Below are 14,827 nucleotides of genomic sequence, written 5' to 3' on the forward strand. Positions count from 1 at the left end.
TATCGCACGGACATGTCCGGCCCGGCAGGCGGACACTGTACCGATGCAAACTCCGGCACGGCACTGCCTCGATCCCAAGTCGGGGTGGTGTGAGTGAGCGTGATCGAGCCCCGTTGATCCGGCAGATAATTTCGCAGCTTGGCCCCGACCGACCACCAAAACCCGCAAGCTTTCCGCGCAACTAAATCATGGCCTCCCCATTTGGAGCAGTGAGCGTTTGGACCACGCCGCGGAGCCGTGCCAGCCAAAGCACGCATGCACCATGCTAGCTGTGGACTGTGGAGTGGAGTGGAGAGTGAACAACACCTATACGTACGTACATGTACGTACACCCTGCAGCGTATCGGAGTGGACAGTACTACACAAAACTTTGACGTAGTATAGTACCCAGCACAGCAGTGAAAACTCTACCCGGATCATACATTTCTCTTCTTGTCGACCCAACACAGCAGCAACGCACACGGACATGTTACAAATACACGGGGACACACCACACGTACACGACAAAATACCCTCGACATACACCAAAAAAGATAGGGAAGCAAGCTCCGCCGCTCCCAACTAGAAAATCGCGGGAAGCTGGTTGAGCGGGAACAGGTCGCGCAAATCCTGGAAGAAGTAGTCGTTCTCCTGCACCGGCGCGGCCCACGGCTCGCCGCCGGCGGACGCGTCCCACGAGGCCTCCTCGGCCGACGACGGCTCGGCGTAGAGGAACCCGGACTGCGGCTCGAAGTCCCAGAAGCTGCTGCTGGAGTAGACCGGCGCGTCCTCGAACGGCACGAACTCGCCCAGCTCCTCCGGAACGCTGAGGCTGCTGCCGGCGGCGGCGTCGCCCTGACAGGCCTCCGAGTCGCCCCTGTCCTCCGCCAAGGACGACATGGACGGCACCTTGCGGAGGACGGACGTCGGGGACGACACCGCCTGCGAGGACTCGGCGCCGGACTCGTACCCGGCCGCCGTCAGGTCCTCCTGGCCGCCCTCCGAGTTGGTGGACGTGGAGAAGTTGGTCGTGGCGGTGGCGCCGCGGAGCTGAATGGCCGCGTTGTCGTACACGCGCGCGGCCTCTTCGGCGGTGTCGAAGGTGCCGAGCCAGACGCGCACGCCACGCCACGGGTCGCGGATCTCCGCCGCGAACTTGCCCCACGGCCGCCGCCTGACGCCGCGGAACTTGGTGCTCTGCGCAGCGGAGCCGCCGCCCTTGGCCAGCCTCTTCCGCGCACCGGTGCACCCACCAACACGCCTCGGCAGGTCGTCGTCTCCCGCGCTGCACTGCTCCGGCGAAGCAGCAGCCGCCGCCGCCGCCGCGTGCACCAGCGGCGCCGGGGCCGGCGGGAGCTCCCGCACCATCCTTCCCACCCTCCGAGCGGCGCAGCCGTCCTCCTCCTCGCTGGACGAGTCCGTCACGTCGGGATCGTCCCAGTAGATTCGCACCGTGCGCGACCGCGACATGGCACGCGCCACCACCGGAAACCACACAGAAAGGAGGATGCCGATGTCTCTCTCGCCCAAAACCCCTTTGAAGACAGACGAGGTAGAAAGCTCAGAACGAGCCCCCTGGCCCCAGCAGGAAAGGAAGCTGCAGCCTTAACCGGGCAAGCTGACGATCGATTGAGCGGGCGGATCGCTCGCTCCTGCTCCGCGCGCGGATCGGCAGGGGGATAAAGACCAAAGGAACGGCAGCAGTGAGGAGGACGGAGTGACGATGAGAGCAGAAGCGGGCGCAGGGGAAGGCAATAAAGACGGCCTCCTCCTCCTCCTCCTCTTTACCTTCTTTTTATTTAAAAAGGCGAGCAGAAATGTAACAGAGCAGTAAAGCCGCGAGCCGTGCTCTGCGTGCCGCGAGGCGCCGGGATAATACTAACGGTTTTCGAACTCCGTAAAATCTTGGCTCGACGAGAGAGGAACAGAGGAGCGTGGAGCGCAGCAACGAGAGCGCGAGGAACAAGGAGGGGAGTGGAGAAGAGAAGAGAAGAGAATGAGAGCAGAGCCTCGGACTCGGAGATGGCTGAGCTGAGCTGAGCTGAGCTGGGAAGCGGTGATGGGATGGGATGGGAGATTTGGGGGTTTGGGGAGGTTTTTGGGAGAGTGGACTGGCTGGGGTTCGTTAGCGCCGTCTTATAGGATGCCCCGGCCCGACAGGCCCTGCGGGAGCCCACGCCCGATCCCGCCGTGAAAGCGTTTTTAACTATCTCTGCCTCGCCGGCCGTAATTAAAGCCTGCGGGTTTAACCTCTCCTCCGGCCGCGTTTACTGCTGCTACTTGCAATGCGATGGCATTGGTTTACGGGGCAGGTTCCATTTCAAATCCCGCGCCACTAGTTTAATTACCCAACCCCGAGGAGGAGGACGAGGACGCCTCCGTCCATTTTACTCGTAGCTGTAAACTGTGCGCGGCGCCTGCAAAACTGCTGCCGTGTCTGGCACTGTGGGTAACTGGTGCCGTGGTCGCCGGTTGGCTGGCTGGCTGGATGTGTGCAGTGCCGCAGCGCAAGGGGAGAAGAACTACGGGGGCGATGCGTAACGGGTATGGGCTGGGTAGGCAGTACGGGCTGGCCTGCTCCAACTGTGACGCCGTGAGCATCACTCCACCGCGCGTTGTGAATTCTTTGAGAAAGACGGATGGTAGCTGCACTGTTTTCCTCGCTGAACATAGGTGGAGTGATGCCACGAAGGCATGACGTGCTCCCCACGCTGCACGCGTTGGTCGACGATTCCCGGTCCCTCGGGCGTAGCGGCGGTGTGGACGGCCGATTCCTCGTCGACACTCTCCTCACTGCCACTGGCGGTGGTTCTGGTTCACCCAGTCAAGCCCGCACCGATGAGCCGCGCGCTGGGAGTGTGTGCCCCAGTCACCCCATCCCTTCCGAGCTCCGGCTCCGGTGCGAGCGAGAGACGGAACACGGTCGCGTGCGTCCCCGTCGTCATATTTCTTTTGGCCGCCGTACGGAGGCCGACCCCGCGCCAGCGTGGTCCCTGAGCGGCGGGGGCCGCCGGGCAGGCAGTGCCGGTCGCTCGCACTCGCACTCACGCGGGACGCAGAGGGGATGGATGGAGGATGGCGCAGGGCAGGGAGGAGCCAATGGCGGGTGGGGCCCGTTGTGGCGAGGGTGCAGGCAGGCATCGGATTGCGGGAGGCGGGAGGTGGGGCGGCACGTGATGCCGGTCGGTCCTGGACGGAAAGGAAACTCCGGTCAATTCGTCGGGCGGAGCACCGGCGTCAGGGAGCCTCTGACCCGGAGGACGGAGAGCCATTTATCAACTCCAACCAAGGACAGCCTCAAGGCGCAACACCAAACCGTCCCTAAAATGTCTAAACATGACACTCTAAATATCTTTTGCCATCCAACGGCGATCATATAAATTGTTCGAAATGGTATGAAAGTTGAGATCTCGTAAACCAGAATCTCTCCGCTTTCGAACCATCCCACCGCATTCATGCAGCTTAGAACAAGTACAATAGAATGGCGTAGCCGGCCTATAAGAGATGCTCCTGCCAGTCATCCATAAAGTGGACAAGCGCCTGTCGGGTTGGCTTGCCACATTACTTTCTATGGGGCCCGCCTCACCCTCCTAAACTCTGTCCTTGTTGGCATACCTAGCTATTTCATGATCTGCTTCCCATGGCAGAAGGAGTCCATATGCAAGCTGGAGGGTTTCTTGCGCGTTTTCCTCTGGCAGGGCAAGAACAAGATCAAGGACGGCCAATGCCCTGTAGCCTGGGATCATGTTACTCTCCCACACAGCTCTGGTGGCCTTGATGTTCGAGACTTGGCTGCCTACAGTCAATCGATGTTGTGCAAATTTGTGGCAAAGGTTTTACAACCCTCAGGCGTCCCCTACTATATCTGGTTTGCCATGCAGTATTGCACAGAGGATCTGTCTCTAGCTGCACACCGTGCTGATACGGCCTTCTGGAAAGGTTTCAAACAATGCATTCCTCTGGTTGTCAACTCTACCTGCTGCTCGCTTGGCTCTGGGCCCTGGTTTCCTTCTGGCATGATTGTTGGCTTGACTTCGGCCGTCTGAAGTTCTTGCCGTCTGTCCTCTACTCCTTTGCGAGGGATCCGTGCTGCTTCGTTGCTTCGCAGTTCTCCCAAAATGGCTAGGAGGTCCAACTCCATCCAAATCTTTCAAGGGCCGCGCGCTCTGAGCTGCAAACTTTGCATGAGATTCTGACAAACGTTGTCCCCGTCAGTGATTCTGAGGATGCCCGGTCTGCTACCACTTTTGGTAAGGGTGTGTGCATGAGGTACTTCTACAAGCTGCTAACTTTCCGAGGGGTTCAATATCCGTACGAGCAGTGGGTTTGGGACAAGCTTATTCCCTTGAAGTACATAACCTTCCTTTGGCTTGCCTTTTGGGGAAGGCTAAACACTAGGGATAACTGCTGAGTAAATAGGCAATTTTTCGACTAATTTAATCCATAAATAAATCACTAGCATGGCATTGACTGAATTGACGATGTACTGGCTCTGATCTAAACATGCACGTACTAATCAAACAGTAGACAAATCTACACATACTGCTAGTACTGCTAATACGAAAATAAACTGGAGCGGGATAAACATGTTATACCCTCCAGTAGGCCAGGCAGAAGCCGCCACGGCGGTGGCGGCAGCAGCAGTGTCCTTGGCGGCCTCGAGCTTCTCGGCGGCAGCACATTCAGCGTCGGTGGACATGATGATGACGAGGGCGATGCGGACGTAGAGGAAGTAGACGAACAGCGAGCAGTCGCGTAGTCGCTTCCCAAAAACCTATTCGTCCCTCTCCCGTACAGGAACCAGAGGGACGGGGTTTCGGAGACCTGCTCTCCCGTCGACCGTGTACGCGGCGAACGGGATGGAGTCACCGGCGGCAGCAGCAGCAGAAGAACGACGATGGGCGTGCGCGTGAGCAGATGCGATCTGATCGTGGCGTCTAGGGTTGGGAGACACCGCACACTTATATAGGCGCAGCCGCGTGGAGAGACGTGGGCTCGACCCATGTTCGAGTCCGTGACAGCCCACGATCCGACGTCTCAGATCATGGCCCAGCTGTCAGAAACTCCTCGTTAGTGACTGGCAAATATAAGCGCGTAGGTGTGAGCTCGGCTCGGGTCAATCCCGCAACCTGCGGCGCGGCGTGGCGAGGCGGACGACGGAGGAGGAGCGCGCGAGGGCCTCTTCTCTTCTCAAGCTCCAATAGCATGTGGAAGACAATCCCTTATAAAGAGGTCCAACTCCTTCTCCACTAGCGGGGTGGGACTAAACTTTCCACTACACCTAGTGCCAATAAACCCACATGGGCCCTTAGAGATTTTCAGAAATTGCTATATGGGCCTAAAGCCCATCTCAAATTTCAGCAACCCCCCACCAGATTTCGAGGGCCCATTGTGTCCTCTGTTCCAATTGCTGTTTCAATATACCAGTGTTTCAGTGAAGACCTGTTAAGGTTGAGCTTCACCTAGAGCAAGTAGCTACACTCCTTCACAACTGAACAATGGACTATGCCTTGAATTGTCAGTTTGGCGTAAAGAAGCTTCACCACATGTCTTACTAGTACTAGGCTGCCGAAGGCTGACCCCTCAGGTGGAGCATATAAGTCACACTCCTGGCCTATTCATGAGCTTACTAGAGATCACCCCAATCTCATAGACTGTGACCAGCAGTCGGGCTCACATAGGTGTGTTCCTCCAAAGATCGCTCTGTAGGATAGCATCTTGCTTACATAAGCTTTGGAACACATTAAGACAATAGTCATCCTACCATACAGTATTGAGAGTATTGCATCTCCAACGGAGTGGGTTAGTATAGTTACTCTCCTCAGTTCACCACTGGCTTGTTTTCCCAGGTCCTACTTCACGGGATCTCCGATCACATAGGTTGGGTTACCACCATGGCAACTCATGTGGGTCTCATACCCATCTCCCTCGATGCATTATCTATCACAACACGTGATAGCCCTTTTGTAAAGGGATCTGCCAGATTCTTAGCCGTATGGACATACTCCAACGCTATCACTCCGGAGTTTCTTAATTTTCTGACAGCTTTTAATCTCATTCTTATGTGTTTGTTGGACTTCATGTTGTCCTTTGAACTCTTCACCTTGGTGATGACAGTCTGATTGTCACAGTTCATAAGGATAGTCGGAACCGGTTTATCAACCAATGGCAGGTCCATCAAAAGGTCTCGAAGCCATCCTGCTTCAACACCAGATGTGTCTAATGCGGTTAATTCAGCTTCAATTGTTGATCTCGTTAAGATCGTTTGCTTGCAAGACTTCCAGGAAACAGCGCCACCTCCAAGAGTAAACATATACCCAGTTGTGGCCTTCATCTCATCAGCATCAGAGATCCAATTCGCATCACTATACCCTTCAAGTACCGACGGTTCTCCGGTGTAGTGAAGTCCATAGTTCATAGTACCTTTCAGATAGCGCATAACCCTTTCAATAGCATGCCAATGTACATCACCCGGTTTGGAAACAAACTGGCTCAGTTTGCTCACAGCAAACGCGATGTCAGGCCTCGTTGCGTTCGCTAGGTACATCAGTGAACCAATGATTTGAGAGTATCTCAATTGATCTATAGCTGTGCCTTTGGACTTTCGAATCAACATGCTAGGATCATATGGTGTTTGAGATGGTGTGCAGTCCGAATATCCAAAACGACTCAACACATTCTCAACATAGTGGGATTGCAGAAGTGTAATCCCACCCTCATTATCTCTCAGTAGCCTGATGTTCAAGATAACATCAGCCACACCAAGGTCTTTCATCTCAAAGTTCTAAGACAGAAACGACTTGACCTCCTCAATGACTTTGAGGTTGGTTCCGAATATCAGTATGTCATCAACATACAAGCACAGTATAACTCCTTCGCCCCCACCATGGCGATAGTATACACATTTGTCAGCTTCTTTAACAACGAAACCAACAGATGTCAGAGTTGTATTAAACTTATCATGCCATTGCTTAGGTGCTTGCTTCAGGCCATATAAAGATTTCAGCAACCTACACACCTTTCTTTCCTGACCATCTATCACAAAGCCATCTAGCTGTTGCATGTAGATTTCCTTGTTTAGCTCTCCATTCAGAAAAGCCGTCTTAACATCCATCTGGTGGACGAGAAGACCATGTGAGGCCACCAACGAGAGTAATACTCGAATGGTGGTCAGTCTGGCCACAGGTGAATAAGTATCGAAGAAATCTTCCTCTTCTTTCTGGTCATAGCCCTTGGCCACAAGCCTAGCCTTGTACTTTTCAATCGTACCATCGGGCCTAAGCTTCTTTTTGAACACCCACTTACATCCTAATGGTTTGCAACCATAGGGACGCTCAGTGATCTCCCATGTCCCGTTAGCCACGATGGAATCCATCTCGTTATGGACCGCATCCTTCCAGTAGTCAGCTTCTGGAGAGGCATACGCTTCTGAAATAGAAGTGGGAGTATCATCCACGAGGTACACGAAGAAATCATCACCAAAGGTCTTTGCAGTCCTTTGTATCTTGCCCCTACCAAGGGTTTCCTCGTCATGCTCCTCAGGATTTTCATCATGTGTTTGTTAATAATAATCCATAGGAATGGCAGGCTCAGGAGTCTCCTTAGATTCCTGTCTAGAAGTGCTTTGCATATCTCTCATAGGAAAAATATCCTCGAAGAATGTAGCATCCTTAGACTCCATAATTGTACCGACCTTCTGGTCAGGTACCTCAGATTTCACTACTAGAAATCTATAGCCAATGTTGTTCTTAGCGTAGCCCAAATTAACGCAGTCCACGGTCTTGTGTCCAAGCTTACGCTTTTGGGGGATCGGCACATTGACTTTCGCCAAACAGCCCCAAGTACGCAAGTACGAGAGTGTTGTCCTTCTCTTCGTCCATTTCTCATAGGGAGTGATCTCATTATCCTTTGTCGGAACTTTATTCAGGACATGACATGCCGTCAATATAGCCTCCCCCACCATGCCTTGGATAAACCCGATGTATCTAACATGGCGTTAACCAAATCAGTTAGAGTACGGTTTTTCCGCTCGGCAACCCCGTTTGACTGGGGTGAATAGGGAGGCGTCCTCTCATGAATAATGCCATGTTCCGCACAAAAGAATCAAACTCACTCGAGAAGTACTCTCCACCACGATCTGACCGGACTCGTTTAATTTTCTTTTCAAGTTGATTCTCAACTTCTGCCTTATAGATTTTAAAGTAGTGTAGAGCCTCATCTTTAGTATTTAACAGATACACATAGCAATATCTAGTGGAATCATCTATCAATGTCATGAAGTATTTCTTTCCACCTTTAGTCAACACACCATTCATCTCACAAAGATCAGAATGTATGAGTTCTAATGGTGCCAAGTGTCTCTCCTCCGCGGCCTTGTGAGGCTTGCGAGGTTGCTTAGCTTGCACACATGAAAGGCACTTAGAACCTTTGGCTAAAGTGAAACTCGGGATTAAATGCAACTTAGCTAGCCGCGTCATAACACCAAAACTAATGTGACAAAGACGTGAATGCCAAACTCGAGATTCATTAACACTCGAATGAATATGGTTCACGACTTTATTACAAAAATCTGCGAGGGAAAGGCGGAACATCCCTCCGCTCTCATAACCTTTTCCAACAAAGAGTCCATATTTCGTAACAACTAATTTATTAGACTCGAAAACCAACTTAAACCCTTCTCTACATAGAGGGAGCTACTAACGAGGTTCTTCTTGATGGTGGGGACATGCTGCACGTTCTTCAGTTGCACGATCCTTCCCGAAGTAAACTTCAGATCGACCATGCCAACACCATGAACAGAAGCACTCGCGCCATTCCCCATCAATACGGACCAGTGGCCTGTGACCTGGTAAGAAGCGAACAATGAAATATCAGCACACACATGAATGCCTGCACCTGTGTCCACCCACCAATCAGCGGGCTGAAACACTGAAAAACAGTAAATAAATTACCGTACCCACATGCACCATTCTCATTGTTGCCCACAATCATGTTGACAGACTTGGAGTCTTGTTCTGGCTTCTTGTACTTGTTAGGGCACTTGTTTGCCTAGTGTTCAACCGAACTACAACTAAAGCAGCCCTCATCCTTCTTTTTCTTCTTGAAGGTCTTCTTACCCTTCTTCTTAAAGTCGGTATTGTGTTGGACACCATTCTTTCCCTTGGGCTTGTGGGAGTTATGGTTCCTCTGGTTAACCATGTTGGCAATAGAAGTTCCTTCGACCCCTTTTTCGTGCGAGTCCTTTGCCCTTGAATTCTGCTCAACAATCAGATGGCCAATGACATCCTCCACAAAGAATTCACGCCTCTGATGTTTCAGAGTGGTGGCAAAGTTCCTCCAGGAATTAGGGAGCTTAGCAATTATGCAGCCCGCGACAAATTTGCCCGGTAACTCGCCCTTAAGAAGCTCAAGCTCCTTAACAATGCATATTATCTCATGAGCTTGCTCCAGTACAAGACGGTTTTCAACCATCTTGTAATCGTGGAACTGCTCTATAATATACATCTCGCTCCCGGCATCCGCGACCCCGAACTTGGAATCGAGCGTCTCCCACAAGTCCTTGGCGACATGCACATGTAAATATGCATCGACCAATTTATCTCCGGTCACGCTAAGAACTGCTCCGAGAAACACTACAGTGGCCTCCTTGAATGCCTTCTCTTGTTCAGGAGCAATTGTTCCTATGGAGACACCGGTGACCCAGAACACGTTCATAGCAGTGAGCCATAAAGTGGTCTTAGTCTGCCAACGCTTAAAATATGTACCGGTAAACTTATCCGGGTTTCAGTGCAGCGGCAAAGCCACTTGCCGAAAAATTCCTACACATAATAGGTTTTTGGATTGCTGAGTAAATTGGCAATTTTTCGACTAGTTTAATCCATAAATAAATCACTAGCATGGCATTGACTGAATTGACGACGTACTGACTCTGATCTAAACATGCATGTACTAATCAAACAGTAGACAAATCTACACATACTGCTAGTACTGCTAATACAAAAATAAATAGGAGCGCGATAAACATGTTATACCCTCCAGTAGGGCAGGAAGAAGCCGCCGCGGCGGTGGCGGCAGCAGCGGTGTCCTTGGTGGCCTTCTTGTCGGCCTCGAGCTTCTTGGCGGCGGCACGTTCAGCGTCGGTGGACATGGTGATGACGAGGGCGACGCGGATGTAGAGGAAGTAGACGAACAGCGAGCAGTCACATAGTCGCTTCCCAAAAACCTATTCATCCCTCTCCCATACAGGAACCGGAGGGACGGGGTTTCGGAGACCTACTCTCCCGTCGATCGTGCACGCGGGGAACGGGATGGAGTCACCGGCGGCAGCAGTAACAGAAGAACGACGGTGGGCATGCACGTGAGCAGATGCGATCTGATCGTGGTGTCTAGGGTTGGGAGACACCGCACACTTATATAGGTGCAGCCGCGTGGAGAGACGTGGGCTCGACCCACGTGCGTGACAGCCCATGATTCGACGTCTCAGATCGTGGGCCAGCTGTCAGAAATTCTCTGGTAGTGACTGGCAAAAATAAGCGCGTAGGTGTGAGCTCGGCTCGGCTCAATCCCGCAACCCGTGGCGTGGCGTGGCGTGGCGAGGTGGGCAGCGGCGGAGGAGTGTGCGAGGGCCTCTTCTCTTCTCAAGCTCCAATAGCATGTGGAAGACAATCCCTTATAAAGAGGTCCAACTCCTTCTCCACTAGCGGGGTGGGACTAAACTTCCCACTACACCTAGTGCCAATAAACCCACATGGGCCCTTAGAGATTTTCAGATATTGCTATATGGGCCTAAAGCCCATCTCAAATTTCAGCAATAACATGGTAAATAAGGGCTAGTCAGCCATTGCCCCGCATGCACACTTTGATCTATGCCCTGCGGTGGAGTCTATTGAGCACCTGATCCCGCGCTGCTGACCGGCACAAACTCTTTGGGAGTTCTTGCACTTGGAGCCCCTGGCACTTTCCTCAGTCAACTTGCTAAACTTTGCTATGCATGCCTCTGTGCAATTGGGTTTCAAGCGTAAGTAGAATGTGGCCTTCGCTGCTTGCTTGGTCTCGCTCTGGCATGCCCGAAACGACCAGGTCTTCAACAACAAGGTTTGGTCTGATCCTTACCTTAGATTCTACGCAGCGGATCTGCTTCGCCTGTGGCGTTTCCGTGCTAAACTTCCGCAAGATAAGAGCGACATTCTTTTCTGGCTAATCTGCTTGACGGCTGATGCATATGTGCATGCCTTCTTAGTGTAACTTACTCGCTTGCCTGCCCTTTCACCCCCTACCTTCTGTCTTCTGTTCCAAGGTTGTTTGTGGCCTTGCACCATGGTGCTATCACAAACTCATGTAATCGACCTTAGGGTCCCCAGGCTCTTCCTGTTTTGAAAGATATAAGGTAGTAACCAAGCTACCTTTTCGTTTCAAAAAATAAGAGATGCCACATCAAATTTGTGTCTGGTTGGAGAAGAGATGAGAGGGGAAGAAGAGAAGCAAGCTACAAGCTTACAGCATGCTGTAGCACGAGACCCAGGAAGCTTTGTGAGATAAAGAGATGGGCCATATATTAATTGTATGACATATTAGTATGGCTAACTATTGTATGGGTGGGCTATTAGGTTGGCTAGAAGAGCATCTCCAACAGGCGCGCTATCTTAGCCGCGCGCTAAAAAACTGCTTTATTGTGCGCCCGGGACCAAAACGGGTGCTCTAGCAGCCGCGCTAAAATCGCACGCGCGCGAAGAAAAACGGCATCATGCGCTGCTTATTTGGTGCGCCCGCTCGCGCGTGCTGCAAAAGCTGAGCTGCTGCAGGTGGGGCCGCCGGATTGGGCGCCGTGTTCTTGCGCTTCTCGTGAAGCAAAATACCTGCCCAGCGCACTAAAACGCTATTTCAGCGCTGCAAAAAATTATAGCACAACCGCGCATCTGTTGGAGATGCTCTAAGTGACATGGCAACTCCACATAGCCTACTCTTGGCTATATTATTAACTGTGCTCTTATAAAGTGGATGTGCCCGGAGAGGCACCTATCTGGGTTGATGCCGGTTAGACAGAAGTGACCCGGAGGGCTGACCACGCGGGCATTCACATCAACACAGGGATCCTAAAGACTACCCCTGCTGATGTGCCCGCATTGAACCAGTGCCGATCAATGCCCTACCAACACCGTCGTTGTTCCTCTCCTCTCCTCCGCACACCTTTACAACCGGCTGCCGCGATGGGCAAGTCCGACGGAAGCAACTGGTTCTCCGCATGCCATCCCCGACGGTCGTTAATGTCGCCTTGCCTACTACCTCGATGGTGGCGACGGCGACTCACCCTCAACAATGACGACGGCCTTCGAGACAGCGTGCCCGGAGCGACACAAAGCACAACATAAGGCATCATCCGCGAGGTTCGCCACGATGTCATCCTAGGTCCTAGTAGACCACACACACTTGGCCCAACTCAAAGGGGGCGGGGCCGGGCCGAGGTTTTGTGCCAAGTGGAGGAGGCCTAGCGGCTGCGCCGCGAGCGTGCAACAGAGGCCGATCAGGGCTGCCGCAACACCTGGTCGTGTCTGTGCCACTTGAAGGTTGGCGACGACGGCTTGGACGTCAGCGGAGACGGAGGCCATGCTTATGAGGTCACCGTCCAATACCACTTTTGTTAAACATTCATTCGAATTGACCGGGCATTTGGTCGCTCTAGTCGGATGGTGTCTCCCCTATCGTTGTCCTTGCCGTAAGGGCATCACCAACGTGGATCACGGAATTTCCCCCAAATATTCAGATTCTAGAAATTTTAGGCCATCCAACGGTAGTCTTCCAATTTGCCCGGACAGGTCTACATGTGTGAAATCCTCCAAACCAGCACCAAACTAATGGAAGGTAGGGGGAAGTCCGAATATCCGCTATATCGAACTCTGCCACCTCGGCTCATCCAAAACCCCCACCTGAAGACCTCCTTTCCCACAAACCATCAATCCACTTGCCGGTTGTATACACACTCTGAGAGTCCGTCTCCGTTGTGTACCACACTGGATGTTGCCCAGGCCTTGACGGACCTCCGCCACTCCATTTAGGCGCCTGCCCAATTTTGCCTACACTGCCCTTTCATGATGGATCTTGCCGTCGCCAACATACCCTCTGCCATGCCGATGCCATCCATAGCGTACACCACGACACAGTTAGTGTTAGGTCAAATGTCATAGACACTTTTTTGATGTTTTTCGTTGTTAACTTTGAAGCAAACTTGATGGATTCTGACAAGGATGTTCGCACACGAACACATCACCATGTACCCTCTACGCCGGGGGTGATGCACCGCAACTCACGTCGAAGGAGATCCGCCCGGAAGCGCGGTACGCAGGCAATCCGGCTTGTGCTTTTGAGGACCCAAAACCCCACGCGCCCGGGAGGGACCCCGTCTGGACAAGCGGCGGCTATGGGCTGCCCTAGGTCGACCTGGCCACCCCTAGGGCCTCAAGGTTTGCCGCCCTGCAAAAGAAGAATGAACGAAGAACGAGGAAGAAGAAGAACAAGGGAGAGACATAAAAGTAAGGTAAAAGTGGTAGATGAATTGATCGATTGTGTGTTGTTCAATCAGTCGTCACCCCTTAGGTATATAAGAGGCGGCTGGACTTACCGTGCAAGGAAAAGGCTTGGATTCATGTCCAAAACCCTAGTCAAATTCGGATTGGTTTTGTCCGAACTTTCCAAAACTGCTCGGATTAAACTGGCTGCACCTTATGGGTCTTTTTTGTGGCAGTAAACGACTTCGGATGGAAACGAGCCCAAAATCAATCTTGACCATTTCGACGAGACAAACAACTTTCATGTTGAACGTTTTTTTATCAAGGTCATCTTGAGGGTCAAATCGCTTGTGCAAAACAGACTATTATTCGTGCTACCCATCAGACAGGGTGCCTGGTGGGGTGCACCATTTTTTGCCTCTTGATAGGGCTGTATACCGATGGTTCTAACTTTTGCATACGAATTCGGATTGATATGGTTTTTATATCAAAATCAACCGTTTCGACGAGGCGCCCAACTTTCATGTTGAAACTTTTTCCATTTGAGGTAGTTTTGGGGCTTAATCGGACAAACTATACTCTGAATATAAGATTTTAGTACTTTGAGCATAGTTTCGGCCTTCGAGATCAAATCGGACGGTGATGACCCAAACTTTAAGGATGTTCATATCAACAATACGGTACTCTTTGGTGTAGATCACTTCTCCATTTGAGGCCATCTTAAATAAGTTCTTAACCAAGCCAAAATCTGGTGTCAACAAAGGAGTACTTCTACAACGAGTTCATGTGTTTGTCTTCATTGGATGAGGGTGAAACGACGATGATATGGGCTATTCTTAAAGATGTTGAGCATGCAAAAGAGCATGTTCACAACTACAAAGGTTCAACAAAGGGACATCGAGTGTTGAATCGACAGATGGCAACGAGGCATGTGATATTGTACGACGATTACTTTGCCTATGATGCACAATTTGAATCATATTTCCATTGGTAATTTTGGATGCAATGACATTTGTTCCAACACATCTACAAGGTGCCATGTCCTATGATGATTACTTCGAGATGAATAAAGATGCCATTCGAACGATAGGGTTCTCTTAATTGCACAACTGATATGTCTCAAACATATTTGTAATTTTCGCATGATTCATGCTACTTTGCTATCAATAAAAAAATACTTTGAGCATAGTTTTGAATTTTTAGGACTAATGTATTAATTCAGTGCCCAATCTCAGTTCCTATTTTATTTTATTTTTACATTTTTAGGAAAATACCTAGAAAAAGTCGACTCATGGGGACCTGGGCCTACACCAGGGACGACTGAGGCAGTTCTGGATTATGGGGTC

General features: G+C 51.5%; 1 protein-coding gene across 1 annotated transcript; it reads right to left on the minus strand.

Moving 5' to 3' along the window:
* Nucleotides 1-395: 395 nt before the first annotated feature.
* On the minus strand, nucleotides 396-2,098 carry LOC123058420 (pathogenesis-related genes transcriptional activator PTI6-like). The gene has a single exon (XM_044481150.1). The coding sequence runs from the start codon at nucleotides 1,447-1,449 to the stop codon at nucleotides 562-564; it is 888 nt and encodes a 295-aa protein (XP_044337085.1). The 5' UTR covers nucleotides 1,450-2,098; the 3' UTR covers nucleotides 396-561.
* Nucleotides 2,099-14,827: the final 12,729 nt, after the last annotated feature.

Source organism: Triticum aestivum, chromosome 3A (assembly GCF_018294505.1).
Source record: "Triticum aestivum cultivar Chinese Spring chromosome 3A, IWGSC CS RefSeq v2.1, whole genome shotgun sequence".
Lineage (NCBI taxonomy): Eukaryota > Viridiplantae > Streptophyta > Magnoliopsida > Poales > Poaceae > Triticum > Triticum aestivum.

Coding starts and splice junctions, on each gene's coding strand:
- LOC123058420 (XM_044481150.1), bottom strand. CDS start 1,449: ATGTCGCGGTCGCGCACGGTGCGAATCTACTGGGACGATCCCGACGTG.